This window comes from Dasypus novemcinctus, chromosome 23, assembly GCF_030445035.2.
Source record: "Dasypus novemcinctus isolate mDasNov1 chromosome 23, mDasNov1.1.hap2, whole genome shotgun sequence".
NCBI classification, from domain to species: Eukaryota; Metazoa; Chordata; class Mammalia; order Cingulata; family Dasypodidae; genus Dasypus; species Dasypus novemcinctus.
In genome coordinates this window covers 33,977,628-34,005,000 of record NC_080695.1, presented here as the reverse complement: position 1 = coordinate 34,005,000, position 27,373 = coordinate 33,977,628, and the positions used below count along the sequence as shown (strand labels likewise).

Here is a 27,373-nt window from a genome sequence, read left to right as displayed (position 1 = left end):
GTTCAGTAAAGTGACAGAAGAGGCACATGTAGAGAGGTCACATCTGAATCCAACTCCATCACACTCAGAAGCATCATACTCTTTTAAATTCCTTCACCTTTCTGTTTGTATTCACCACTGCTTCCCCAGTGCCTAGTACAGTGGGCACTAGATAAATAATGGATGACTGGATCAATAGTATCTAACTTACTGATAATGCACAGTTGAGAGGAATAAAACTTGTTCTTTATTACCCAATAAGGCAGTAAAAGTCCAACAAATAGTACTTAGAGCAGCAGTTCTTAACAACAGGTCATGAGCTTGAATTTAAATGAAAAAATAATTATTCTTCTGGGGATGTGTTGGTATGCATGTGATATATTTATTAAATAATACATAGTATAGTGTGGACTTAGTAAGGGGTCCATTGTTTTTACCTGACTGGCAAAGGGGTCCATGGAATAAAAAAGGTTAAGAACCCCTGACTTAAAAGAAGGCAAATTCATTAGGTTTTTAACAAGTAGAATTACTTAGCAGTGGAATGAGCGCCTACCTTATGGATGTAGTCAAGCAGTCCCTAGATAATGTTCAAAGGATTCTTACACTAACTAGACCATTTCTAAGGTCTCTTTCAACTCTCAAATTGCAGGGTAAGTGCTCTTATCAGTGCATATAAAGCATTCTTCTAGTACAGTTGTGACTTTTACCACTAGATGGCAATAAATAATTTCTTGTGTTTATTAGACTTTCTGCTTGCCACCCACTGTGAGAAAATATATTTTTCCATTGCCCTTGTCCCGTCCCTTCATACCACCACACATAGTTGAAACAAAAGTTTCAGGAAACAACTTTAACCCATACTGTGTGATGCACACTGATATTTTCTGTTTTATTCTATTCTCCTACAAGTTTTAAAGAAATTTAATTGTAAGTCAAATAATCAGAGGTATAACAGGCTCCAAGCCCTCAGTGAGGCTGGCATAGCCTCAGGGGTTCAGGTTCTTTCCATGACTTGTCAGTTGCCCTAAGGCCATTTCCACCCACAATTCACAGAAAGCTTCCAGTTTTATCCAGGTTTCAACTGCAAGACATGTAACACTAAAATGTTTTAACTCCCTGGAGTGTAGACTGGGATAGAGAGGGATAGGCTACCATAGCATTTTCTGAGTTGTTATATAGTAGTTGTTGATTATATAGTATAGGCTTTCCCCATAGGACTTCCCTAAAGGAAGTGAAATTAGTGGCACATAGTACAGAATAGGGAGAAATACTTAGGTGATAATTAATAATGGGTTTTCTTTCTTCTAGGCATAGAACTTTGTGTTGAGTAGAGTTCTGTGACTATCTCTGGCCTATGAGTTTACTGAGTGAATGGTCTTGATCTGCTATGTTTAGCATGAAATGAGATTATTTGTGATTTAGGATCCTAGAGAATCAAGGAAATGAGTAAAGAGAGGTGAGAAATAACCACCATGGGAAATATGATGAATAATGTTATGTGACTATAAATATAAATGGATGATTCCATTTAAATTTGTAATGAGCCACTAAAATGTCGTTTGCCTTTTGAGCTAGATGATGTTCCTCTGGACTCTTGAACTTGGCAGTTCTCCTTTAGCCTGAACCTACTAATTTCTATTCACCTGCCTCCTTTTTTCATCCCTTACAGGTTTGCTGTAAGCCTTGGCTACTGGCATGATCCTTACATCCAGCATTTTGTGAGACTGTCTAAAGAGAGGAAGGCCCCAGAAATTAACAGAGGCAAGTGATACTCTCTCCCACCCCCAATAATTTCTCATTAGCTACATGACGGTTTTTGAAATTCATTCTTAAAAACTGTGTTCCAGTGTATACTTTTCCCAATAGTGTATGAAAGTACTTATTCCCAACATTTTTACCAACATAGATAGACATAGAATATTATTAAACTTTTACATTTTTGTTAATCTGATAGTTGAAGATGGCATCTTACTGCCATTTTACAGTTCTCTATGAGTGAGGTTGAACATGATTTTCATCTGTTTAAAAGCCTTACCTCTTTTACTATGAACTAGTTCATGTCAGGAATTAGCTATTGTTGCCTTTATTATAGCGTTAATAACATTATTATTAGGCTCTGCAGTAATTTCCATCAAGGAAATAAAAGTATTCTAGATACAAGGAACATGATTCAGAGCCAGACTGAGAAATTGACTGTGACCATATTTCTTTGTGTGCTGAGAATCTTGACCCTAAAGATGAGTCCTGGAGACAGGTTCTGTTAGAGATGCAAAAAAATTTAAAGCAGTGACTCCAGAGAATAAAGATGTGATATTAATTTGAACTGAAGGTGAACCTGGAATTAGTGAGATTGGGAAAAACCTGGCTAAGGGCCATGATCCCTCACATGCTTTTGAGGCACATTATCTTGATCAATGCTGCAGAGGACCAGGACCAGGCAGGAGGACTGGTTTGGTGCCCCTGGCTACAGGTCAGCTTTCCTTTCTTCCTTCCTTTTTCCTGTCTCTGGATTTGTGTTTTTGTTTTTGTTTTTTGTTTTACACTTTTTTTTAGTTAACGTTAATAGATCACAAAGAGCGTTACATTAAAAAACATAAAAAAACATAAAAAACATGAGGTTCCCATATAACCTACTCCCCACCCCCACCCCATCATTTTTGTAAATTGTATTTTTTTTTAAGATATATACATCACACAAAAAAAGTTACATTAAAAAACATAAGAGGTTCCCGTATACCCCCATCCCCCAGCCCACTCCTCCCACATCAGCAGGGTCAGATATTGGATATATCGTGCCATAACCCACTGTCTCTGGATTTGAATCTCAGATTGGCAACCTAAAACCCAACAAGAGAGTGCTTCCCAAAAGTTTGTTCTGAAGGATCTCTTTCTTTCCTAATATCCCTTCCAATATGGATGATACTTCTGTAATAAACAATAAAAATGATTGACTAGAAAAATACAGTGAAAAAGATATATTAAACACAAGTCCAAATTATTTGTTAGTAAGTTCAGTAGACATGAAATTCCTCTGTCAAGATTGCAGTAAATGTTTCTAAATGCTACTCTCAATTTAATACTTTAATTGTACAGAGTTTCCATTTGGGGTAATGGGAAAGTTTTGGGATGGTAGCACAATATTGTGAATGTAATTAACAGCACTAAATTTTATATTTGAATGTTGTTAAAAGGGGAAATTTTAAGTTGTATATACATTACTACAATAAATATTTAAAAAAAAGAAAAAAAGGAAAAAGAAGACTATACAAAACAGAGAGCCCTAATGTAAACAATGGACTATAGTATAATTATAATATTCTTTTTTTCCCATTCTCTCTCTTTTTTTAGACAGTTTTATTGAGATATATTCATGTACCATACAAATCATTTCAGTGGGTTTTAGTGTAATTATAAAGTTGTTCATTCATCACCACAATCAATATTACTCCGAAAAGCAAAAGCCCCCACCCCTTAGCAGTTACCTTTTCAATCCTTCTGTTCATCACCTGGCATACTTATCTGCTAATCTAATTCCATCTCTATAAATTTATTAATATTTACGTTTTGTATAAATGGAGTCTAACAAAATGCAATTCTTATTGTTTGGTAACTGTTATTTATGATAACTTTATTTTTTTAGCAACTGATAAAAAATATATGTTACTATTCACTACAGTCCATAGTTTGCTTTAGGTGCATTTTATTCACTTGTTCTGATTCAGTGAAGAACATTTTTATATTTATACTATTAAACACACTCATTGTATGGTCCAAAGTTACATCATTTAGCTTTTCTTCTAATGACATATAGAACCTTAAACTTTCCTTTCAGTAACAATTATATCCCCATATTGACATTGCTAATTGCCTTTACTCTATGTGCTATAATCACCTCGCTCCAATTCCAAGCGTTAACAACCAGTCTTATTACCTGTTCTACAAACCTTAAGGCACTATTCCCCATTCTCTATCCTCATCCTATCTTCTGGTGACCAGACTTTTAGCTATTAACTCCATGACTTTGCTCATTATATTTAGTTCATATTAGTGAGATTATACAATATCTATCCTTTTGTGACTGGCTTGTGTCACTCAACATAATATCCTCAAGGTTCATCCATATTGTCATGTGCATTACAACTTCATTTCTTCTTACAGCTGAATAATACTCCACTGCATGCATATACCACATTTTGTTTATCCATTAATCTGTTGACAGATACTTGTATTGTTTCCATTTCTTAGCAATTATGAATAATGACGCTATGAACATTGGTGTGCAAAATATGTCTTCACGTCCCTACTTTCAGTTCTTCTGAGTATATACCTTGGAGTGAGATTGCTGGATCCTATGGCAGCTCTATACTTAATTTCCTTAGGAACTGCCAAGCAGTCTCCACAGAGGATGTGCCATTCTGCATTCTCACCAACTGTGAATAAGTGTCCCTATTTCTTCACATCCTCTCCAACACTTGTAGTTTTCTGGTTTTTTTAAATAGCAGTCTGTTTGAAATGATATCTCATTGTAGTTTTGACTTGCATTTCCCTAATAGCTAGTGACATTGAATATCTTTCATGTGCTTTCTTGCCATTTGTATTTCCTCTATGGAAAAAAGTCTATTCATATCTTTTGCCCATTTCTTAATTGGGCCATATGTCTTCTTATCATTGAGTTGTGTCATCTCTTTATATAGCATGGAAATTAAACACTTATCGGATATGTGATTTCCAGACATTTTCTCCCATTGAGTGGGCTTCTTGACAAAGTCCTTTGAAATACAAAAGCAGCTAATTTTGAGAAGGTCCCATTTATCTAATTTTAAATTGTATATTTGTTACTAGAATAAAAATTAATGAAAAAAAATCATAAGACTATATAATACAAACAAGTATTCCTAATGCAAACAGTGGACTATAGTTAATAGTACAATTATAATAATATTCTTTCATCAATTGTAACAAATGTGCCACAAATAATGCAAAAACTCTTATTAGGGGATTATATGGGAACTCTCTATTTTCTGCATGATTTTTCTGTAAACTTACAGCTTCTCTAATAAAAAGAAAGATTACTGTACATGTAACAGCTACATACAGAATGTTATAAAATTGTCCTTGGTTTTACAATTGATAAATGAAAAACATTAAAATTCTCCAACTGAAAAAAGTAGTTCTTAAAATAGTTACACATTGGTTAGAAATTGTTCTGGATCAGTCTGTAGAACACATAGACCTCCTTCTTTATTTTCTACCTTCTTTTCCTCAACTTCCCACCCAAAGCTTAACAAGTAATTTCATTAGGCATCCATTTGCTTGTACCCTCCTCCAATCTGATATGCCTTTTACATGGAGACTCTTAACATGCTCAAGTTGAAGATGTCAAGAATACACAAAAAAATATGTCTTTACTTTAACATCACCTGCCCAATTTCCTGACCTCAAATATTATTTTCCATATGATCTCAAAATTTTGAATTTTACTACAGTGCTGAGTACCTTTCTCTATAGACATAAAAAGCACATTTACAAGAAAAGTGTTGGATTAGATGTTTTGATATTAAACCATTGTCTTTCATAAATAAAGTTAGAGGACATTCTCTTTTTCTTAGATTATTTTTTTCAGTAATTTAGTCAATTTTTCCACTAAGTAGGTTGTCCTTACTTTGCTTCAACAGCTTTATAAACAGGAAGAGAACTTGAAAGTTGCTGTTTTACCCATAAAGTCTACAGATAAATTTTCTGACACTGCAGAAGGAAAGATATCTTCTGTTTTGCTCTTCTCATTTGATGGGCTTTGCAGGAGGTAATAATGTCATTATTATTATTGACTGGTAACAAGTTTCTCTGGCCCACTTTAAGGATATTTTGCACGAGTCCATGGTGTCAATCAGCTTATAAAGGCATTTCTACGGAAGACAGAATGTCAATGTCAAATTCTGAACCTTGGGGCTGGGATGGATACCACCTTCTGGAAATTAAAGGTAAATGAGAATCCCTTCATTTCCCTAATTGTTTATATTTAATTTTTTAAAAGAAATTTCTTTTTTTTTTTAATACTTTCTTTTTTTTAATGAATTTATTTCTTTTAATTCATTTTTTAAAAATATTACATTCAAAAAATATGAGGTCCCATGTACCCCCCACCCCCTCATCCCACTACTCCCCCATAGCAACATTGTCCTCCATCATCATAACATATTCATTGCATTTGGTGAATACATCTCTGCGCATCGCTGTACCTCATGGTCAGTGGTCCACATCATAGTCCACACTCTCCCACGTTCCATCCAGTGGGCCATGTGAGGATCTACAATGTCCAGTAATTGTCCCTGCAGTACCACCCATGACAATGCCAAGTCCCGAAAACGCCTCCACACCTCATCTCTTCTTCCCATTCCCCACACCCAGCAGCCACTGTGGCCACTTTTTCCACACCAATGCCACATTTTCGATTACTAATCACAATAGTTCATGAATAGAATATCAGTAAGTCACTCTAATCCTTACTCTATTCCTCCGTCCTGTGGACCTTGGATTGGTTGTGTCCATTCCACATCTATGTCAAGAGGGTCTTAGATTCTACATGGATGCTGGATGCAATCCGCCTGCTTTCAGTTGTAGGCACTCTTGGCTCCATGGTGTGGTGGTTGACCTTCTTCAACTCCAAGTTAACTGAGTGGGATAAGTCCAGTAAACCAGAGTGTAGGAGCTGAAGTCTATTGAGGCTCAGGGCCTGGCTATCATATGGTCAGTCCAGAGATTCAGATCCCCTAGATATATCTTAAACCCCAGCAGCAAGTACAATTCTGGTAAAGTAACAGCTTGTGGAAAGAGATCACACCTGAGTCCAGCTCCATCACGCAGAAACACCAGCTCCAAAGAAGGGCCAACTGACATGGCAGTGAACTCCATCTGCCATGACCATAAGCCTGTGGGTCTCTGTAGCCCTCAGAAGAACCAATACCTGGGGTTGTATCTACTTTATCTTTCTCTGAGAATCTGCTCAGGTGTGCAAAAGGGCAACCCCTCTGATAACCTCTTGGTTCTTTTTTAGAGACTCATAGCCATATAAACTCATTTGTCCTTTCCATTTCGCTTTTGATTTAGGTCAAAAAGCATTTTTAACTCTGTTATTATATGTAGACAGGGATGTTCTGCTGGTCCAAGTGGAACCTTCAGTTCAAGGTCATTTTCTAGTTACTTCATCAGCTGGTACTTGGTAGTGATCCCTCGGAGCTAGGGAGGCTCATCCCCGGGAGTCATGTGCTACGCTGTGGGGAAGGCAACGCATTTACATGCTGAGTTTGGCTTCAAGACTGGCCACATTTGATCAACACGGAGGCTCTCAGGAGGTAACTCTTAGGCACACAGCTGCTCTAGGCCTTGTTCTTATTTCAGGTGCACAGGGTGACAAGCATAGTCATTAGTACCAGGGGCTCATTGTTGGACCTTCATTCTTTTTTGGTCCTTGCCATTGCACTTGGGGGATTGTTGCTGGTCCTTTAGGGACTGTGATAGAGCTCCCCTGGCTAGGAGCTCAGCACTCCCTCAGTTGTTGTTTTTAATTGTTTCCACTATGAAAATATCCAAACATTTTTATGTACCCTGGATATATGCCCTGTATAACTCCCTGTCAACCATATGTCCCCTACAATAACATTCCACACCAGCATTCCTTCGCTGTCATTGTTGAACCACTCTGTGACCCAAAACTTCCTGAAAAGTCAAGCCCAATATATTGCCAGGTTCCTTTAATAGTAAAATGGAAAATAGCGATGAGTTTAAAGGTTAGATATAGAATACATATTAATTTGGAAAAATTCTACATCCTATCTTTTTCTTTTCTTTTTTCTAATTATTAAGTTTATCTTCACAAGAGTTTTAGATCACAGTAATTCATATATACAATACACAGTCCTCCCACATATCAACAAAAAACCCTTTTCTCTTCTGCAGGAATAAACTTTTAACATATTCATACCATATTTACTGAAACTGATGTACAGATATTGAGACAGTAGCTTTCAAACAAGGTAACATTTGTGTTTACATTGTGGTTTATACTTTAGGCTATAGAATTTTCTAAATTTTTAGTTATCCTATGTTTTACATTATGATTAACATTTTAGTCTATCAGCCCCTATATATTTTTGGTGTAATTTTACATGTTTTATATCCATCCTTGCGTACTCTTGTGAAACACTTCTATGGCCCTCACAGTTACGTTGGTTCCATCTATTCAATACCTATTTCCCCCTCCCCTTAGGGCCCACAGTGACAGTCAATCTTCATTTCTTGAAGAGCCATGTTCAGAGATACTTGCAACAGAGTTGAGGGCTTGACATGTTCAACTGCCCTAATGCCCTGGGAGCAACCATTTCTCTTGAGAGATACATTTCCCTCTATTTGATGGCATCTGTCCTCCCCAGGATGTGGGTATACCTTCACTCTCATTATATGGGTCTCTACTCAATGATATAACCCACTCTGGCAAAATGAGCATTCACATATTCCCTAGGAGTCTGTCCTGCATCAGATTATCCCCTTTAAGTATCTTAAACAGGTAACTTTCCTTATATTTTTGAAAAGGTTTCCTCAGCGTTATACTCTCAACGAACACCTGCCAATCTCCTATGTTCGTATGTTGCCCCACCCTCCCCCAATTTCTTGGGCAATATTACCCATCCTGCCATCCCTAGCCCCCCTCAAGCCTGCAAAGCCCCACCCAAAGGTAACCCTATGCTCCCATTTTATCCCTTCCCTGTACAAATACTTACCTCTAGCTTATCATAGATTTCACCCATGTAGATGTCAGCTTACATCATTCCTCTACCCCCCGATTCCCTGTAAACTTATCATCCAGTCTCTAGCTCTCTGAGGCAGCTTGGTTTACTTATTTCATATCATTGAGGTCATGTAGTATTTGTCCTTCAATGCCTGGGTTTCTTCACTCAACATAAGGTTCTCAAGATTCATCCATGTTATCACGTGTGTTTGTATTGTATTTGTTCTTAATGCCGAGTAGTATTCCATTGTATGTATATACCACATTTTATTTATCCATTCATCTGTTGATGGGCATTTGGGTTGATTCCAACTTTTGGCAATAGTGAACAATACTGCTATGAACATTGGTGTGCATATGTCAGTTTGTGTCCTTGTTTTCAGTTCTGCTGGGTATATACCCAGCAGTGAAATTGCTGGATCATATAGCAAATCTATGGTTAGTTTTTTGAGAAACTGCCACTGTCCTCTAGAATGGTTGGATCCTTCTGCATTCCTACCAGCAGTGGATGAGTGTTCCCATTCCTCCACATCCTCTCCAGCATTTGTAGTCTGTTTTTTTTCATAGCGGCCAATCTTATGGGAGTAAGGTGGTATCTCATTGTAGTTTTGATTTGCATTTCCCTGATAGCTAGAGATTTGGAGCATTTTTTCATGTGCTTTTTAGCCATTTGTATTTCTTTTTTGGAGAAGTATCTGTTTAAATCTTTTTCCCTTTTTTAAATGGGTTGTTTATCTTTTTATTTTCAAGAAATAGGTGTTCTTTATATCTGCAAGTTATAAGTCTCCTATCTAATATATGGTTACCAAATATTTTCTCCCATTGTGTGGGCTCCCTTTTTACTTTCTTGACAAACTCCTTTGAGGTGCAGAAGGCTTTAATTTTGAGGAAGTCCCATTTATCTATTTGTTCTTTTGCTGCTCGTGCTTTTGGTGTGAAGTTCATGGAGCCATTTCCTATTACAAGGCGTTGTATATGCTTCCCTACACTGCTTTCCAAAGTCTCTATGGTCTTGGCTCTTAAATTAGGTCTTTGATCCATCTTGAGTTCATCTTTGTATAAGGTGTGAGATGGTAATCCGCTTTCATTCTTTTACATATAGATATCCAGTTTTCCAGGCACCATTTGTTGAATAGGCCATTTTCTCCCAGGTGAGAGGGTTTGGTGGCTTTATCGAATATTATATGGCTATATATATGAGGTTCTATATCAGAACTTTCAGTTCGATTCCATTGGTCTGTGTGTCTCTCCTTATGCCAATACCATGCTGTTTTCACTACTGTAGCTTTGTAGTATGTTTTGAAGTCCGGTAGTGTGATTCCTCCAATTTTGTTTTTCTTTTTCAATATGTCTTTGGCTATTTGGGGCCTCTTTCCTTTCCAAGTAAATTTCATAGTTAGTTTTTCTAGTTCCTTAAAGAAGGCTATGTTGATTTTTATTGGGTTTACATTGAATGTGTAGATCAGTTTTGGTAGGATAGACATCTTAATAATATTTAGTCTTCCTATCCATGAACAGGGAATATTCTTCCATTTATTTAGGTCTTCTTTTGATTTCCTTGAACAGTCTTGCATAGTTCTCGGTGTATAAGTTTTTTACCTCTTTAGTTAAATTTATTCCTAAATATTTGATTTTTTTATTTACTATTGTGAATGGTATTTGTTTCTTGATTTCCTCCTAATCGTGCTCATTATTGGTGTACAGAACTGCTACTGACTTTTGCGCACTGATCTTATAACCTGCAACTTTACTAAACTCATTTATGAGTTCTAGAAGCTTTGCTGTAGACCTCTCAGGGTTTTTTATGTATAGGATCATATCTGCAAATAGTGAAATTTTGACTTCTTCCTTTCCGATTTGAATGCCTTTTATGTCTGTTTTTTGTCTTAGTGCTTGAGCAAGTACTTCTAAGACAATATTAAATGGAAGGGGAGAGAGTGGGCATCCTTGTCTTGTTCCTGATCTTAGAGGGAAGGATTTTAGGATTTTTCCATTGTAAATGATGTTGGCTGTGCGTTTTTCATATATACTCTTTATCATGTTCAAAAAATTTCCTTGTATACTGATCTTTTGGAGTGTTTATATCAAGAAAGGGTGCTGTATTTTGTCAAATGCTTTTTCTGCATCTATAGATATAATCATGTGATTTTTTTTCCTTCAATCTGTTTATATGGTGTATTACATTGATTGATTTTCTTATGTTGAACCATCCTTGCATACCTGGAATGAATCCCACTTGGTCATGGTGTATAATTCGTTTAATGTGTTGTTGAATACGATTAGCAATTATTTTGTTAAGTATTTTTGCGTCTAGATTTATTAAAGAAATTGGTCTGTAATTTTCCTTTCTTGTGGTGTCTTTGTTTGGCTTTGGTATTCGGGTAATGTTGGCATCATAGAATGAGTTCGGTAATGTTCCTTCTGTTTCGATGTTTTGGAAGAGTTTTACCAGGATTGGTGGTAGTTCTCTCCAGAATGTTTTGTAGAATTCACCTGTGAAGCCATCTGGCCCTGGGCTCTTCTTAGTTGGGAGGTTTTTAATGACTGATTCTATCTCTTTACTTGCAATTGGTTTGTTCAGGTCATCAATTTCTTCTTTCTTCAATATAGACTGCTCATGTGTCTCTAGGAATTTGTCCATGTCCTCTGAATTGTCATTTTTTTGGAATGTAGTTTTTCAAAGTATCCTCTTATGATAGTCTTTATTTCTGTGGGGTCAGTGGTGATCTCTCCTTTCTCATTTATTTTGTGTATTTGCATCTTCTCTCTTTTTTTCTTTGTTAGTCTCGCTAAGGGTTTTTCAATTTTATTGATCTTCTCAAAGAACCAGCTCTTGGTCTTGTTTATCTTTTCAAGTGCTTTCTTATTTTCTATTTCATTTAGTTCTGCTCTTATCTTTGTTATTTCTTTCTTTCTTCTTCCTGTGGGGTTATTTTGTTGCTTTTTTTACTAATTCCTCCAAATGTACATTTCTTCAATTTTTGCTCTTTCTTCTTTTTTGATGTATGAATGTATGGATGTAAATTTCCCTCTCAGTACTGCTTTTGCTGCATCCCGTAAGTTTTGGTATGTTGTGTTATCATTATCATTAGTTTCAAGGTAGTTATTGATTTCTTTGGAGATTTCCTCTTTAACCCACTATTTTTCCTAAGAGTGTGCTGTTTAATTTCCATATCTTGGTGTGAAATCTGGGCTTCTGTTCCTTGCAGATTTCCAGCTTCATTCCACTGTGGTCAGAGATATTATTTTATATGATTTCGATCTTTCTGAATTCATTAAGCCTTTTTTTGTGACCTAGCATGTCGTCTTTCTTGGAGAATGATCCATGTGCAGTTGAGAAAAATGTATATCCTGCTGTATTTGAGTGTAATGATTTGTATATGTCTATTAGATCCAACTCCTCTAATATACTGTTCAAATATTTTGTTTCTTTAGTGATTCTCTTTTGAGATGTTCTGTCCAAAGTTGATAGTGGTGTATTAAAATCTACCACTATAATTGTAGAGGCATCTATTCTTTCACTTAGTTTTTCCAGTGTTTCTCTCACGTATTTGGAGGCGCCCTTGTTAGGAGCATAAATATTGATGATTGTTCGTTCTTCTTGAGAAATTGTCCCTTTCACTAATATGTAGTATCCTTCTTTGTCTCTCACAATTTTTTTGCATTTAAAGTCCATTTTGTCTGATATTAATATAGCTACTCCTGCCTTTTTTTGGTTATTGTTTGCTTGTAAGATTGTTTTCCAATCATTCACTTTCAACCTCCATGAATCCCTGGGTCTAAGATGTGTTTCTTGTAGACAGCATATAGATGGGTCATATTTCCTTATCCAATGTCCCAGTCTGAATCTTTTGATAGGTGAGTTTAATCCATTGACATTCAGTGTTATTATTTTCAAGGAATTTTTTATGTTAGCCATATTTTGTTTGGACTTGTGTTTGTCATATTTTGTTTGTTTCTTTCCTTCTCTTTTTGTCGTTTTTGTTGGTCTTACACTCTCCTCCAGCTCTGCCTGTCCTGTTTTTTCCTTTCTTCCTGCAGAACTCCCTTTAGTATTTCCTGAAGGGGAGATTTCTTGTTGGCATACTCTTTCAATTTCTGTTTATCTGTGAATATTTTGAACTCTCCATCATTTTTGAATGCTAGTTTAGCTGGGTAGAGTATTCTTGGTTGGACATTTTTTTCTTTTAGTGCCTTGACTATATCATACCACTGCCTTCTTGCCTCCATGGTTTCAGATGAGAAATCAGCACTTAATCTTATGTAGCCTCCCTTGTATGTGATGGCTTTTTTTTATTTTGCTGCTTTTAGAATTTTCTCTTTGTCTTGAGCATTGGATAATTTGACAAGTATATGTGTTGGGGTGGACCTGTTGTGGTTTATGACATTTAGGGTGCGTTGTGCTTCCTGGATATGTACATCTGTCGCTCTCAGTACATTTGGGAAGTTTCAGCCATTATTTCCTGCAACACTCCTTCTGTCCCCTTTCCCTTCTCTTCTCCTTCTGGGATACCTATAATACATATGTTTGTGCGTTTTGCATTGTCATTCAGGTCCCTAAGTCCTAGCTGGATTTTTTCTATCTTTTTATCGATCAATTCTACTATCTGTTTGATTTCTGATGTACTGTCTTCCACATCACTAATTCTCTGCTCTGCCTCTTCTAATCTGCTGGTATTTTCTGTGAGTGCATTTTTGATTTCTTGAACTGTGGTGTTCTTTACCATCATATCTATTATCTTTTTGCGTATGTCTGCAAGTTCCTCTCCAAGTGTTTTCTTCATATTGTTAAACTCTTCCTTTACTTCATAAAGTTTGTCTCTAATATATGTTCTGAGATCTTTAATTACTAGTCCAATGTTCTGTTCCCCTTCCTTTTTTTCAGTTTGTTCATTGGGTTCAGCCATGTTTTCCTGATTATTGTTTTGGTTTGTAGTTTTTTGTTGCTTTCTGGTCATCATGTTATCTTGATGGGTTTAATCAGTTCCTTAGTTTCTTTTTCTATTCTTTGGGATTAATTAGTTGTTGTTCTTGCGTAAGTGTTATATCTTCTCTTTGTCACTTTGTTCTTCTTCTAATTTCTTGTTGCTGTCTGAGTTTACTTTACAGGAAAGTATTAGGGCCAGGGAAAGGCAATTGTGTAAGAAAAGAAAATGTGTAAAGTCGTATTGGTAATAAATGTTAACAGAGCAACAATATGAGATCTGTGAGAATGGATATTAGATTCATGTTAGTTGTGTAGATTTATAGCAGTAAGTAGAGTACCTATAATGAGATAGTCATCTGAATATGGGGATGAATATAGTATGAATTAAAAAGCAAGTATTTTCATGAGAGAGGGAAAGAGTAAAGAAAGACAATAGATCAAGAGTGGATATAAGACAGAGAACACAACAAAGGTGTTAGAAATTAAAATTTAAACAATTTGGGGACCAAAGAAAGGGAGGTGGAATGTAAGAGAGACAATAGATGATGGAGGATAGCGAGATGTGGGAGAAAGGGGATAGGTGTAGGTGGCCAAAATCAGTTCACACAGAAATGAGGAAATGGAGGATGAGGAAACACAGCAAATGTGGGGCGTTCCCTGCAGCACCTGTTGTATAAATAAGATAAAATAAAATAAGAAGAAAAAGAGAGAAAAGGAAAAAAAGAGAAGGAAAAAAAAGGGGAGGTGGGCAAAGAAAAGGGAAAGAAACAAGCAAGAAAAAGAAAAGAAGCAAGAAGAAAAAAAAACCTAAAGAAACGAAAAAGGACCTTGGTGGATACAATGGGAGAAGAGACCAGGAGATAATGCAATATTAGCAACCAATACAATAAAATAAAATTAAAAAAAAAGAGAGAGAAAAGAGAAAAAGGATAAAAAAAACCGCAAATGCCGAGGGCTAGGACAATCAAATGCCGAGGGCTAGGACAATCAAGGACCTCAGATGGCCCTCAGGGCGTGGTGCATTCAGGGATGGGAAGTCTGTGATATTGCAGACTCAAGAGGTGTGAGTCTCTGGGGTATGGGCCACCAGGGTTTAGGGGACACAGACCTGGGAACCACGAATCCAGTTAACAGCGATCCTGGGAGCACCGCAGTGCAACACAGCCTTCCGGGATCCCCGCAGCTGGGTTCCAGCCCTATGGGGAGGGGTCAAACCTGCAAACTCTGACCTCTGTGTCAGAAACCCAAAATTCACAAGAGTCTCTTCTGTCACTGTCTCACCAAGTCGACTTCAGGACACCTCCCGCCCTGCAAGCCCCCGAAACAGCCTGCTGGGGGCGCCTCTGTCCTACAGGTAGTTCAAGGACTGCCGCAGATCGGCCACCAGCCCTAGGGGGAGGGGCTCTAGCCGGAAGCTCTAATCTCCGTGTCAGAAACCCAAAATTCCACGTCTCGCAAGAATGGCTCCTTCTCTGTCTCACCAAATCGACTTCCAGACACCTCCCGCCCTGCAAGCCCCCGAAACAGCCTGCTGGTGTCACCCCTGTACTACAAGCAGTTCCGGGATGCTGCAGATGGGCCATCTGCCCTAGGGGGAGGGGCAGTAGCCGGAAGCTCTAATCTCTGTCTCAGAAACCCAAAATTCCACGTCTCACAAGAATGCCTCTGTCTCTATCTCACCAAATAGACTTCCAGACACCTCCCAACCTGCAAGCCCCCAAATAGCCTGCTCAGGGCACAGCAGGGCCTCCAGGAATCACCGCCTCTGTGCCGCCCACCCCAGGGGGTAGCGTCCGGTGCGCAGCACCAATCTCCGTGAAAGAGACCCAAAAATCTACCTTTTACACGAATCTTCTCTGTCACCATCCCACTAAATCAATGTCCAGACACCTCCTGCCCTGCAAACACCTGAGACAGCCTGGTCCAGAAAAATTCCAACCCTGCTCAGCTGCTTCTTTGCAGGAGAGATTATAAGGTGTACTCACTCAGACACCATCTTGCCCTGCCTCCCTAAAGAAATTTCTTGATTAAATACATATTAAAGGTGTGCTGTGAACAAACAGCCTTTTACCTCTCCCCATCTGTGTAGTCTATTCCCCCTGCCATGTCGCCATCAGTACCATATTTTATTCCCCCATCCCCCTTTTGACAGGAATTTGCATTGTTTCAAATCATTTGTTATAATAAATATCCTTATGTACATTTCCATCTGCATGTGTGGAAATTTATTAGGAGGAAAATTTCCAACAGTGCAATATTAGAAGCAAAGAGCACATGTATTTGTAATTTTACAGTAACTAAGATTTTATTGTTAGCTAATGATGTCACAGGTAAAATTCAAGGATTTGCAAGGCTGGGTGATGATAATACAATGCAAAAGCCTTTTATGCTGATTTTTAAAATTTGGTTCCATAACTTCCCCATTAGGAATCAAGAGCAGATATGATTACACTCACTCAGAGAGAAAAGCATTTAGACATAGTTAGTGGCAGAGCCAGGACTAAAGTTCTGGTCTTGGGCTGGGTTTTACTGCTAAATCTTTTTCCTACAGGACGTCACTGATTGCTTTTTTTTTTTTTTTGATAGGTTTGTGCAGATTTGCTTGGTTCTTTAATCAGGTTGCTTACATTAAGTATTGGGTATGTGTATATCTCCAGATTTTTTCCAGGCATGGACCATGACAAATTAGAATGAGTGGGTATAAACTAACCTGCTTATCTATTTTGTCCCTAATCACCTTACTTGATAAGAAGGTCTTTGGTCATTAGTGCCTGCTACCTTTTACTTATGTTCTTCATATTGTTTGACTCTGTCTTCTTCATTTAGGGTAAGGTAACTAATATTTAAGAAGTAGTTTTACGTATATGCCTGTATAAATAACCATGAGAGCTCTGTGAGGGGGTTTTATACACATGGGGAAAATGGGACTGGAGAGGTTGTGTCTTCTCAGAGATTGTACAGCCAGTGGAACAGACATTGGATTCCATTTATCAAACTCCAAATTCCTTCCTCTTTCACCTATACATAATCGCTGTGATTGTTCAGAGGCATCTTTTGGGCAACTTCCCTTTTTCTGTAGATCTAATGTGTCTTTGCAATGGAGTATCCATAGCATGGTATAAGAAATTGGAACAGAAGGCAATATAGTAGAATGTATATCAGAGTTAACAGAGGTCCTCAAGGTATCCCGCCCTTTGACTTTGTCACATTTTTTTTCCATCTTGTAGGTGTGGTTAATAATGAACTATAATTTATATTTCTGAACAAGGTTCACAGAGGCTTATGTACCTCTTCTAAAAAAAGTTCTTTCAGTAGCAAGGAAGGAGAATTGCACAGTATCTGAATGTCCTTGTAGAACATTTGTTTGTTTGTTTATTTGATATTTATATTGGTCTGAAATGGTTTTTTTATTGAAAGATTTTTTTTTTCTTAATATTATGTTTCCTTGCTCTTACAGAGCAACAGTTGGCAAGTAATAGTCCACAGGCCAAATATGGCCCACTGCATATTTTCGTTAATACAATTTTATTGAAACACAGCCATGCCCATTTATTTATGTATTGTTTGTGGCTGCTTTTGTGCTACAATAGCAGAGTTGAGTAGTTGCCACAAAGACTATCTGACCTGCAAAGTCTAGAATACTTACTACCTGGCTCTTTTTAGAAAAAGTTTCCTCATCCCTGTTCTGGAGATATTTGTGTTTCTATAAAAGAATATGGAAAACCCTATCCAAGGGACTTGTCTTTCACTCAGCTTCCAACTGGGATGATCCACTGGTTTTATCAACAGAGGCTTAGCTGTGAGTCAAAGGCCCCATGATGCCACTGCTCTCTGAGCTCCTTCTATACCAACTCAGGGGACCAAGAATCTTTGGACAATTGAAAAACTCCATCATTCTGGCAGCAGCAGGAACAGGGCAAGAAGAAACCTATATTTTTTATGAAGAAGAATAAAGGGTGAATGAGACCCTTAAGGGGCTTCAGTATCTAGGTATCCATTGGATATTCCTTCCTCCATGGATCTAACTACACCCTAAGCCCTAGGAGAAGCAGTCTGAATTATGAGCACTGTAAAGCAGTCAATCATGCTGAGTCTCCTGTGAGTCTGAGCAGTACCCTCATGACTGTTCCTAATCTCCTTCGTGGAGTGATATCCAGTCTGGATTGTCTTCCATGTCTCCCAGTGATATGTGAGCTATTTGCCTTAGTTATATGGGAGTTGAAGGTCCAAAGTAGAAAATTACAGTATGAAAAGTTCAAGCATTGCTTGCCAAGGTTATTTTCCCTCTTTCTTAAAGCCAGGAGAGAGAGGCTGTTTCTTAAAATCCCAGACTTGCTTTTTGGAAGATTTTCTTCCATAAGACCTCTTATTAAAATTCTTAAGAAGATCAAGTAAACCAATGCATGGGAAAGCTCTTTGAGAAATAAGAAGTCTTAAACAAGATATAGGATACTATGTTATCCTGCATTCATTTGTTTTAATTGTTCTCATTGTCTTCTGAAATGTTAGACTCTCCTTAAGTTATAGTTCTTAAAAACAATTGTAGAATTTCTTAGTAAAGGTTATTTCTATGTGTCCTCTAAACTTATTCTCCAAAATCTTCTAAATAGCCCTACTCTACAGATAGGCGGGAATATACTGGAACTCTTAAGTGTCAACAGCTGAGATTCATAGAATCTAGCTCTCCTCTGATATGTCAGGAATCTGTCTTTTTTTTTAAAATAAATAAACCCCAATCCATATCCCGTGGGATTTTAATTGAGGTCTAGTTTCCATGTGGGTGGGGGTAGCTGGATATCACATGCCTGATGCTTGCCCTTAAGGATCAACTTCTGTCATGCTGGCCTTAGGGCACTTAATGAATCATCTATCCTCCATAACTTTCTACCATCTCTTATTACTGTTGTCATAAATAGTTCCCTTAACTGTCCAGTTCCTCAAGTCAGAAGCAAGGGTATTATCCTTGACCCCTCCTCGATTGTGCTAATGTACATCAAACAAGCCATCACCAAATTTTGGATACCAGCCATTTTCTTTCTTAATTATTTCTGTATTTCGGTATACACATGTCATTACTAAGGGCAGATAGTAGTTGGAGGAGTAGGGGGATGTCAAAAGAGTACCAGGAGATGATGCCCAAATGATAGACTGAGTTATGGAACACCTTGTTTCTGGCTAAAGCTTAGAGGGCTGAAGAGCAGCTGCAGCAACATGTAACATATAGTTGGAAGAAATCAGAAAGGTGTGTAGTTATTGTCTCAGCAAGAGGTGATAGTGCTGAGGAGGAGCAATGGATTCCAGAACAGTCAGTGGGGTTGAGTGATTGGTTGCTGGAGAGGAAACAGAATAGTAGGATGACAAATGGGTGATTATGTACATGTTTTAGCAGCCAACTGAACTAGAAAAGACAGGAGGGGAAAGTGGACTATGTGTGTGCACTCATGTGTATGTGTGTGTGTATATGATGTGTGTGGGTACAGTCCACGGTAAGAAAGAAATTACTGCAGTCCATGGTAAGAAATAAATTAAATCCCAAGCCAGTACCCAAGCTATGTACCTAAGTCTGTAAATAGATACCTATACAATAGTAAAGGTGTACATATGGTGTTACTAAGGGCAGGCCCCATTTTGAGTGCCATACATGTATTAGTCATGGATCCACAACCCATGAGGTATTATCATTTTCTCCATTTTTCAGATGAGGAAACCTTCACACAGAGCATTTAGTGACTCTCCCAAGGCCTCATAGCAAATAGTATCAGTCTGGATTTGAACTCTGGCCCTCTGGCTCCAGAGTGTCTAGTCTTTACCTCTACTGTTCCTTACTATAATAGAAAAAAAGAAATACTTCACAAGAGTGCTACTTACTCTACTACATATGTTGCTTTCTGATAATTTTATTTTTTTCTTTTTCATCTGAAAAATGCTGGTCAAATGCCACTACACTGGTTTCTTGGCCATCTCTAACAGGTCTCAAGTTGGTTTTGAAAAAGTACCTTGTATTTCCTATTTCTAAAGTACCTCCTAACTTCTCTCCATCTCCATCCCAGCTGTAACTGCCCTAGTTTAGGTTCACTATTACTCTTTGCCAAGATGAGTACAGTGGCCTCCTGTGTTTTTCCTATATCCATTCTTGTTTCCCTCACATCTGTTCAATCTGCTGAGAACAAAGTAATATGGAAAATAAATTTCTGATCTATCCTTCTCTTGATTTATAATCCTTAATTTCCTTATAGTTCTTAGATGCCTAGTACTTGGCATATCAAATGTAATTATTAAATACATGAGTTAATACATAATTATAAAGACTATTCTGTTTTTCCCCAGGATGAAAATCTTCTCCCAAGTAAATATTTTGAAGTTGACTTTCCAATGATAGTCACAAGAAAGCTGCACAACATCAAGTAAGTGGCTTTGGTTGGAAGAAAAAGAGCTAGGTAGAATTTAGAATTCTCATGAGATGGCAAGTTTGATGCTACAGACCTCATGTTAGAGTACTGTGTTTCTTTGATCTCTACTCTTGACTTTCTCTCTCACCTAGGACTCTCGTTCTTGCTTGTCTCACAGTCTTTGAAATGAAATACACCTTCCCTCATGACTCTACTATGCATTAATGTAAATTCGTTGAACATTTATAAAATGACATATAGTAGTTTAATAATCTGAATTTTGGGGTGTGTTGTTTATCTTTTATCCCCAGGGCATAGAAATGTGCCTGGCACAGAGTAAGTGTGCAGGAAATATGTTTTTGCATGAAGAAAAGAATGGAAGAGTGTAATTAATCACTTATTATGTCTGGGATATTATGAGGGCCTATCTATGTCTAGTTTTCAAGTCCAAACTTGTGGATGACAAGTTTGCTAATCTTTGCTGAGACCTTTTCTTTGCCTAACACCTTGCTAAGTGCTTCATTTGGACTGTCTCATTCAGTGTCCACAGTGTACTCTTGAATTAAGTGCTATTATTATCCCCTTTTACAGTTGAGGAAACTGAGGCTCAAATTAATTTGCCTATGATCATGTGCCTAGAAAGGGGTGGAATAGAGATCGAAACCCTGACTCCAAGCACAAGATCTAGGTTACTTAGTTGTATTAACCCATACTCCCTCCCCCTTTTAAAAACTAAACTAAAATACCTAATTCTTCCGTCAAAAGCAATTTTAATATGCATAAAAATTTCAGCTTGTCTTTTAGAAATGTCTAATCCTCACAAACTAGATATAGTTTTTAAACTTTTTTTCCTAGTTTATCCTATTAAATACATAAATTTAATTATATTTTATATTAAGTATTATTTGTAGATGTTAGAGGTGATTCTGATGGTCAGGGATCTGCAAAGTATTACTAACCTTGTTAGAGCTCTAAAGGAAATAAGAGTAAATGGGCTCTAAGTTAAGCCAAAAGGTGGTCTCCTGGGAGATTAACATTGGTGTATGGTTGTTGAGACATTGAAATTGACTCTGTGATTTCTAATTTTTTGCATATTCTGGATTGGGGTGTGTATCAAATAAATTTTTCTGAAGTTTAGGTCATTGTAAGAGTCAATTTTTTTTTTAGTTATCCATGAGAAATTAATAATTATCTTAACATTTTTGTTTGATTGAGCAGAGGCAAGACCTATAGAGGACCTGAAAAACACTGGAACATCTAAAAAATTCTAGCTAGCTTATCTTTAGCTATTTCTAAGTCTAACTACTTCATAATCAGTTTTTTATTTGATATCAGATGATAAATACATTGCTTACTTGACCTAACCTGAGACCTAAATCCACTGTAAAGGGCTAATGTAATAAAACAAAAGGCCTTTCAGGGTGGCCTTTGCTTTGAACAGTAATAGTGTATATTTGTCATTTTCATGTTTTTGCAGTTAATGAGTTACTTGACTCATTTTTCTCCTCTTTCCCATCTTTCCCTAGATTCAAACCTCCCCTATCAAAACCCATCATAGAATTACATTCAGAGGACACATTTCAAACGGGCAAGTATCCTTAACCTAAGTAGTACATTATGGACAGTATAAGTACTTTTGCTTTCCCCCTTTTCTTTTTAAATGTGTGTGCATTTGTTGTTATAGTGTATACTTCTGATGACACATTTATAATTCTGTCTCAGCAACTGTAAAAAATCTTACTTTTTTGTGACTCTTCTTAATATGCGTAGTCCCTAATCTTACTCTATTTTTTTAAATCTCATGGAAAAAACCTCAATTTCCATCTTTCCTAGGAAAAATCAGAAGATCTTACAACATTAGACTTAACTCCTACATGGTAATAATTGAGTCGAGGCAGCCTCATTTAGGCGGGGTCATTCATTTTCCAATTGGCTCTTTTCCTACCTCTCTGTTGTTTTATTACTAACCTGCTTCACTTATATATATTTACCTGCTTTACCTGTAGTCACTTTTCTCTCCCTCAGCATTTAATTATTAAAAATTGCAGGCATAACAGAAAATTGGAAAAAATTGTAAGGCCAACACACGTAAGTACAACTTAGATTTTTACTGTATTTGCCTTATTGCACATCTGTTTGTCTATTCATGTTATTATCTGATTATCAGAGCTCTTATTATTGATGCGTTTCAAAGTAAGTTGTAGACGTTAGTATACTTTACTCCTTGGACACTTTAGGATACATGTCCTTCACTAGAATTAAAAATATGTTTACGGTTTTGTTTTGTTTTTTAATAAAAACTATATGCATAAAAATGTGAAATTTGGTAAGTTTTAACTAGTAAATATATACCTGTGTAACACAAACCACTCTGAAGATATAGATTATTACCATTACCTAGAAAGCTCCCTTATGACCATTCCCCATCAATTCCTGTTCCATTTCCCAAAGGCAATAAGTTTTGTGATTTTTTTCCAGCATAGTTTGTGCCTGTTTTAAAACTTTTATTTAAATTGATCTTGTAGAAGAGGGGTTTTAAACTATGACCATGGGCCAGAGTTAGTCTCTGGCATGGTTTTGTAAAGCTCATGCATAAAGAATGATTTTTTATAGTTTTATTATGTTGTTTTAAAGAAACTAACTTAAGCAAGAATATGTGATAGATACTATATATGTGTTTCCCCCAAAATCTGAAATATTTCCTATCTGGCCCTTTATAGAAGTTTGCTGACTCCTGATACAGAATATATTCTCTTCTGTATGACTTTGACTCAGCATAATGGTTTTCAGTTTTGTCCATAATGTTTCATGTATTAAAATGATGTTTCTTTTTACTACTGAGTATTCCTTAGCCATTGTCTGTGTGGTTGACAGCAGATATGTTTGTATTTTTTGACTCTTATGACTACAGCTGATTTATACATTCAAATTCAAGTCATTGTATAGATATATCCTTTCTTCCTCTTTAAGAAATAATTAAGAGTAGAATTGCTGGAGCTAAGAGGAAGCATTTGTTTAGTTTTATGAGAAACTGCCAGTTTGTTCTCACAGTTGTTCCACAAACTCATCAATTGTTATTTTCAGATTAAGAAACTGTAGCCCAAACAAACAAAACCCAAAATAAGCAGAGGGAAGGAAATAAAGATTAGGGCAAAGATAAATGAAATAGAGAATTTTTAAAATGTAATCAACAAAACCAAAAGTTAGTTTTTTAAACAGATCAATAAAATTGACAAACCTGACCAAGAATAAAAGACATTTTTAAAGTGGATTGTTTATCTTTTTATTGTCAAGATGCAGAATTTCTTTATTCTGGATATTAAAGAACAGATATCTGGCTTCCTGATATTTTTTTCTCCCGTGGAATAGATTGGCTTTGACTTTAATGATAAAGTCCTTTGATGAACAAAAGCTTTTAATTTTGATGAGGTCCCATTTACCTAATTTTTCATTTGTTGCCTGTGCTTTGGGTATAAGGCTAAGACACCACTGCCTAACAGAAGATTGTGAAGAGCTTCAGTACCTTTTCTTCTAGAAATTTTGTAGTCTAGTTCTTAAATTTAGGTCTTAGATCCATTTTGAGTTCATTTTAGTATATGGTGTGAGGTAGGTGTCTATCTCTATTCTTCTGCTCATAGACAACCAGTTTACCCAGCACCAATTGTTGAAGAGACTATTCTTTCCCCGCTGATTGGACTTGGTGGCCTTCTCAAAAATCAATTGGCCACAAATGTGAGGTTTAATTTCTGAACTCTAATTCAGTTCCATTGTTCTATATGCCTGTCTTTATGCCAGTACCATACTGTTTTGATTACTATGGCTTTGTAATTCGTAATAAGTTTTAAGAATGTGAAGTGTGAGTTCTCCAACTTCATTCTTTTTCAAGATTGCCTTGGCTTTTCAGGGCCCTTTATTCTACCATATGAATTCAATGATAGGTTTTCCATTTTGGCAAAGAAGGCTGGTGGAATTTTGATTGAAATTGTGTTGAATCTATAAAGTACTTTGGGTAGAATTGACATCTTAACAATATTTAGTATTCCAAACCATGAATGTGAAATGTCTCCCCATTTATTTAGGTCTTCTTTGATTTATTTTAGCAATGTCTTGTAGTTTCGTACACTTAAGTCCTTTACATCCTTCATTAAATTTATTCCTAGATATTTCACTCTTTTAGTTTCTATTATAAAAGGAATTTTTTTCTTGGGGGGGGATTTCTTTTTCTAGTTGTTCATTGCTTGTGTATAGAAATACTACTGATTTGGGGTTATTGATTTGTACCCTCATTGCTTGTGTATAGAAACACTACTGATTTGAGTGTACCCTCCCACTTTGCTGGATTCATTTATTAATTCAAGAAACTTTGGTTTTTTCAGGTTTTTTTTAAATCTAGGATCATGTCATCTGCAAATAGGTAAAGTTTAACTTATTCCTTTCCCATTTAGATGCCTTTTATTTCTTTCTCTTGCCTAATTGTTCTAATTAGAAGTTCTAGTGCAACATTGAATAGCAGTGGTAACAGTGGGCAGTCTTGTCTTGTTTTTTTATCTTACAGGAAAGCCTTTAGGGTTTTTGTAGAAGTAGTATCCTTCTATTCCTGTTTTTCTCAGGATCAGTATCAAGAAGGGTACTGGATTCTGTCAAGTGCTTTTTCTGCATTTAGATGATCATGTGTTTTTTCCTTTTTTTTTTTTCCTGTTAATATGGTGCACTGGTTTTAAGCTATATCTACACCACAAAAACATGTCCTTAAATCTAATCCATTCCTCTGTGTGTAGACCCATTGTACGACCTTTTGATGAGGCTACTTCAGTTAAGGTATAACCCTGACTCATTCAGGATGAGTTTTAATCCTATTATTAAGTTCCTTTATAAATGGAATGAATTCAGAGAGAGAAAGCCATAGAAGGCAAGAAGTTGAAATCAGCAAAACCCTGAAGAGACAGGAGAGAACAGTAGACACTGCCATGTGCTGTGCCAGGCTACAGCAGAGCCAGGATCACTGGCAGCTAGCCCCAGAATGACTCTTTGTGGAAAAAGCATAGCATTGATAATGCCTTCTTTTGAACATTTTCCTAGCCTCAAATCTATGAGCCAATAAATTCCCATTGTTTAAGCTGAATCATTTCATGGTACTTGCATAAGTAGCCTAGGAAACTGAAATAGATTTTAGTACTGGAAGAGTGGGGTGGTCCTATTACAAATACCAAAAATGTAGACTTGGATTTGGAATTGGGTAATGTGTAGAAGGGTTGGAAGAATTGTTAACTGTTTGATAGAAAATAACTAGATTGTTTTGATGAAACTGTTTGTAGAAATATGAACACTAACAGTCCTTGAACGAGGCCTTAGATAGAAATGATGAATGTACCACTGGAAAATGGAAGAAACGTTATCTTTTTTTTTTTTAACGTGACAGAAATCTAGGCAAAATTGAGTTCTGATGTTGAATGGAAGGCAGAGTTTTAGAGTAATTAAGTTGGATACTTAGCTGGGGAGATTTTGAAGCTGCTAAGTGTGAAAAATGCAACCTGGTTTCTCCTTTCAACTTATAATAAAATGCAAGAGGAAAGGAATAAGCTGGTTATAAAGAAACCAGAAATTGATGATTTGGAAAATTCTGACCTTCCAGAAAACTAGTCCCTAGAGAATAGTGCTCCATGTAAGGGTTCATCTGAACCCTCAGCCATCTTAAGTGCAAATCAGGATTGGAGATGTAATTATCCAGGAAGGATCTGTCTGACGTTTTGGACCTGTGTGTACTACATGCAAAACCAGCAAGTTTTTTGCAAGATCTGTGTGAGTAGAGCCACTGCCAGCCTGGATAAAAGAGACAGAAAATGGACAGATTGAAGGAACAGTCACTTCAAGGGTAGAATTGTGGAAGCCGAAATCTGGAGCAAAATCTTCTTGGCCAAGAGACTGGGCTAACCCAAGTGTTATGGAAAGGGTAAGTCTCCCTAGGTGCTTGGAGAGGGCAGGCCTTCTAACCAGTTGTTCAGGGAGAGTGTTGTCATCCTGTTGTTCTCAGAGGCTGGAACTCATTTCCAAGGATTGCAGAGAACCTGACCACCATACCAATCCTTGGAGACGGTAAAGCCTTCACACCAGTGTTCAGAGGGAGCTAGGCTGCTGTGCAAGCACTTGGAAGGGTATAGCTGCATCTCCATCAGGTCCATATAGCAAAACATCATTCCATAGATAACTCTCAGATCTTGAAATCTAATGGTGTATTCCCTGCTGGGTTTTGGAATTATTTGGGACCTTTGTCCCCTTTTTTCCTTCCAGTTTTTCCCTTTGGAAATGGGAATGTTTATCCTGTGCCTTTCCCTCCATATGGGAGGCATAGAACTGGTTCTTTAGGTTTCACAGGGCCACAGAAAGGAATTGTGCCCCAAGACAGACCATATTCTTAACAGATTTTAATGAGACTTTGTAGTAAGCATTGTTTCTGAAATGATTTAAGGCTTATGGGTTATTGTAATGGAATTAGTGTATTTTGCATATAGGAAAAAAAGTCTTTTGGAGGTCCATAGGGTGGAGTGTGGTGATTTAAAGCTGTATGTACCCCAGAATAACAAGTTCTTACATCTAATCCATCCCTGTGTATGTAAGTAGGACCTTTAGATGAGGCAACTTCAGTTAAGGTGTGACCCCATTTCATTCAGGATGGATCTTAATCCTATTACTGAATTCCTTTATAAATGTAATGAATACAGAAAGAGAAAACCATGGAAGCAAAAAGCTGAAATCAACAAAACCTGAAAGAGAAGGTAGTAACCCAGAGACCAGCAGATGCTTTCATATGCTTTGCTATGTAACCAAGAAGTCAGGATTGCTGGCAGTCAGGCACAGAATGCTGGTCTTTGGGAAGAAAGTATTGCTTTGATGATGCCTTGATTTGGACATTTTCCCAGTCTTGAAATCCTGAGCAAATAAATTCCCATTGTTTAAGGTGAACCATTTCATGGTAGTTGCCTAAGCAGCCTAGAAAACAGAAACATGTGATATATTACATTTATTGATTTTCTTTTATTAACCACCCTTGCATACCTGTGGTGAATCCTACTTGATCACAATGTATAGTTCTTTTAATGTGCTGTTGGATTCAGTTTGTTAGTATTTTGTTGAGGACTTTTACATCTATATTCATCAGGGACGTTGATCTGTATATTCTTATCTTGTGTTATCTTTATCTGGCTTTGGTATTAAGGTCATGTTGGCCTCATAGAATAAGTTAGAAAGTGTTTCCTCTTCTTCAGTTTTTGTAATATTTGAGCAGGATAGGTGTTA

General features: G+C 37.0%; 1 protein-coding gene across 1 annotated transcript in view; it reads left to right on the top strand.

The window, feature by feature from the left end:
• Positions 1–27,373, top strand: part of LCMT1 (leucine carboxyl methyltransferase 1) — a 90,079-nt gene that overhangs the window by 5,362 nt on the left and 57,344 nt on the right. The window contains exons 2-5 of the mRNA XM_004475968.4: positions 1,649–1,740; positions 5,839–5,960; positions 20,019–20,095; positions 21,607–21,668. Coding sequence (XP_004476025.1) covers positions 1,649–1,740; positions 5,839–5,960; positions 20,019–20,095; positions 21,607–21,668 — 353 coding nt within the window. The remainder of the gene's footprint in view (positions 1–1,648; positions 1,741–5,838; positions 5,961–20,018; positions 20,096–21,606; positions 21,669–27,373) is intronic.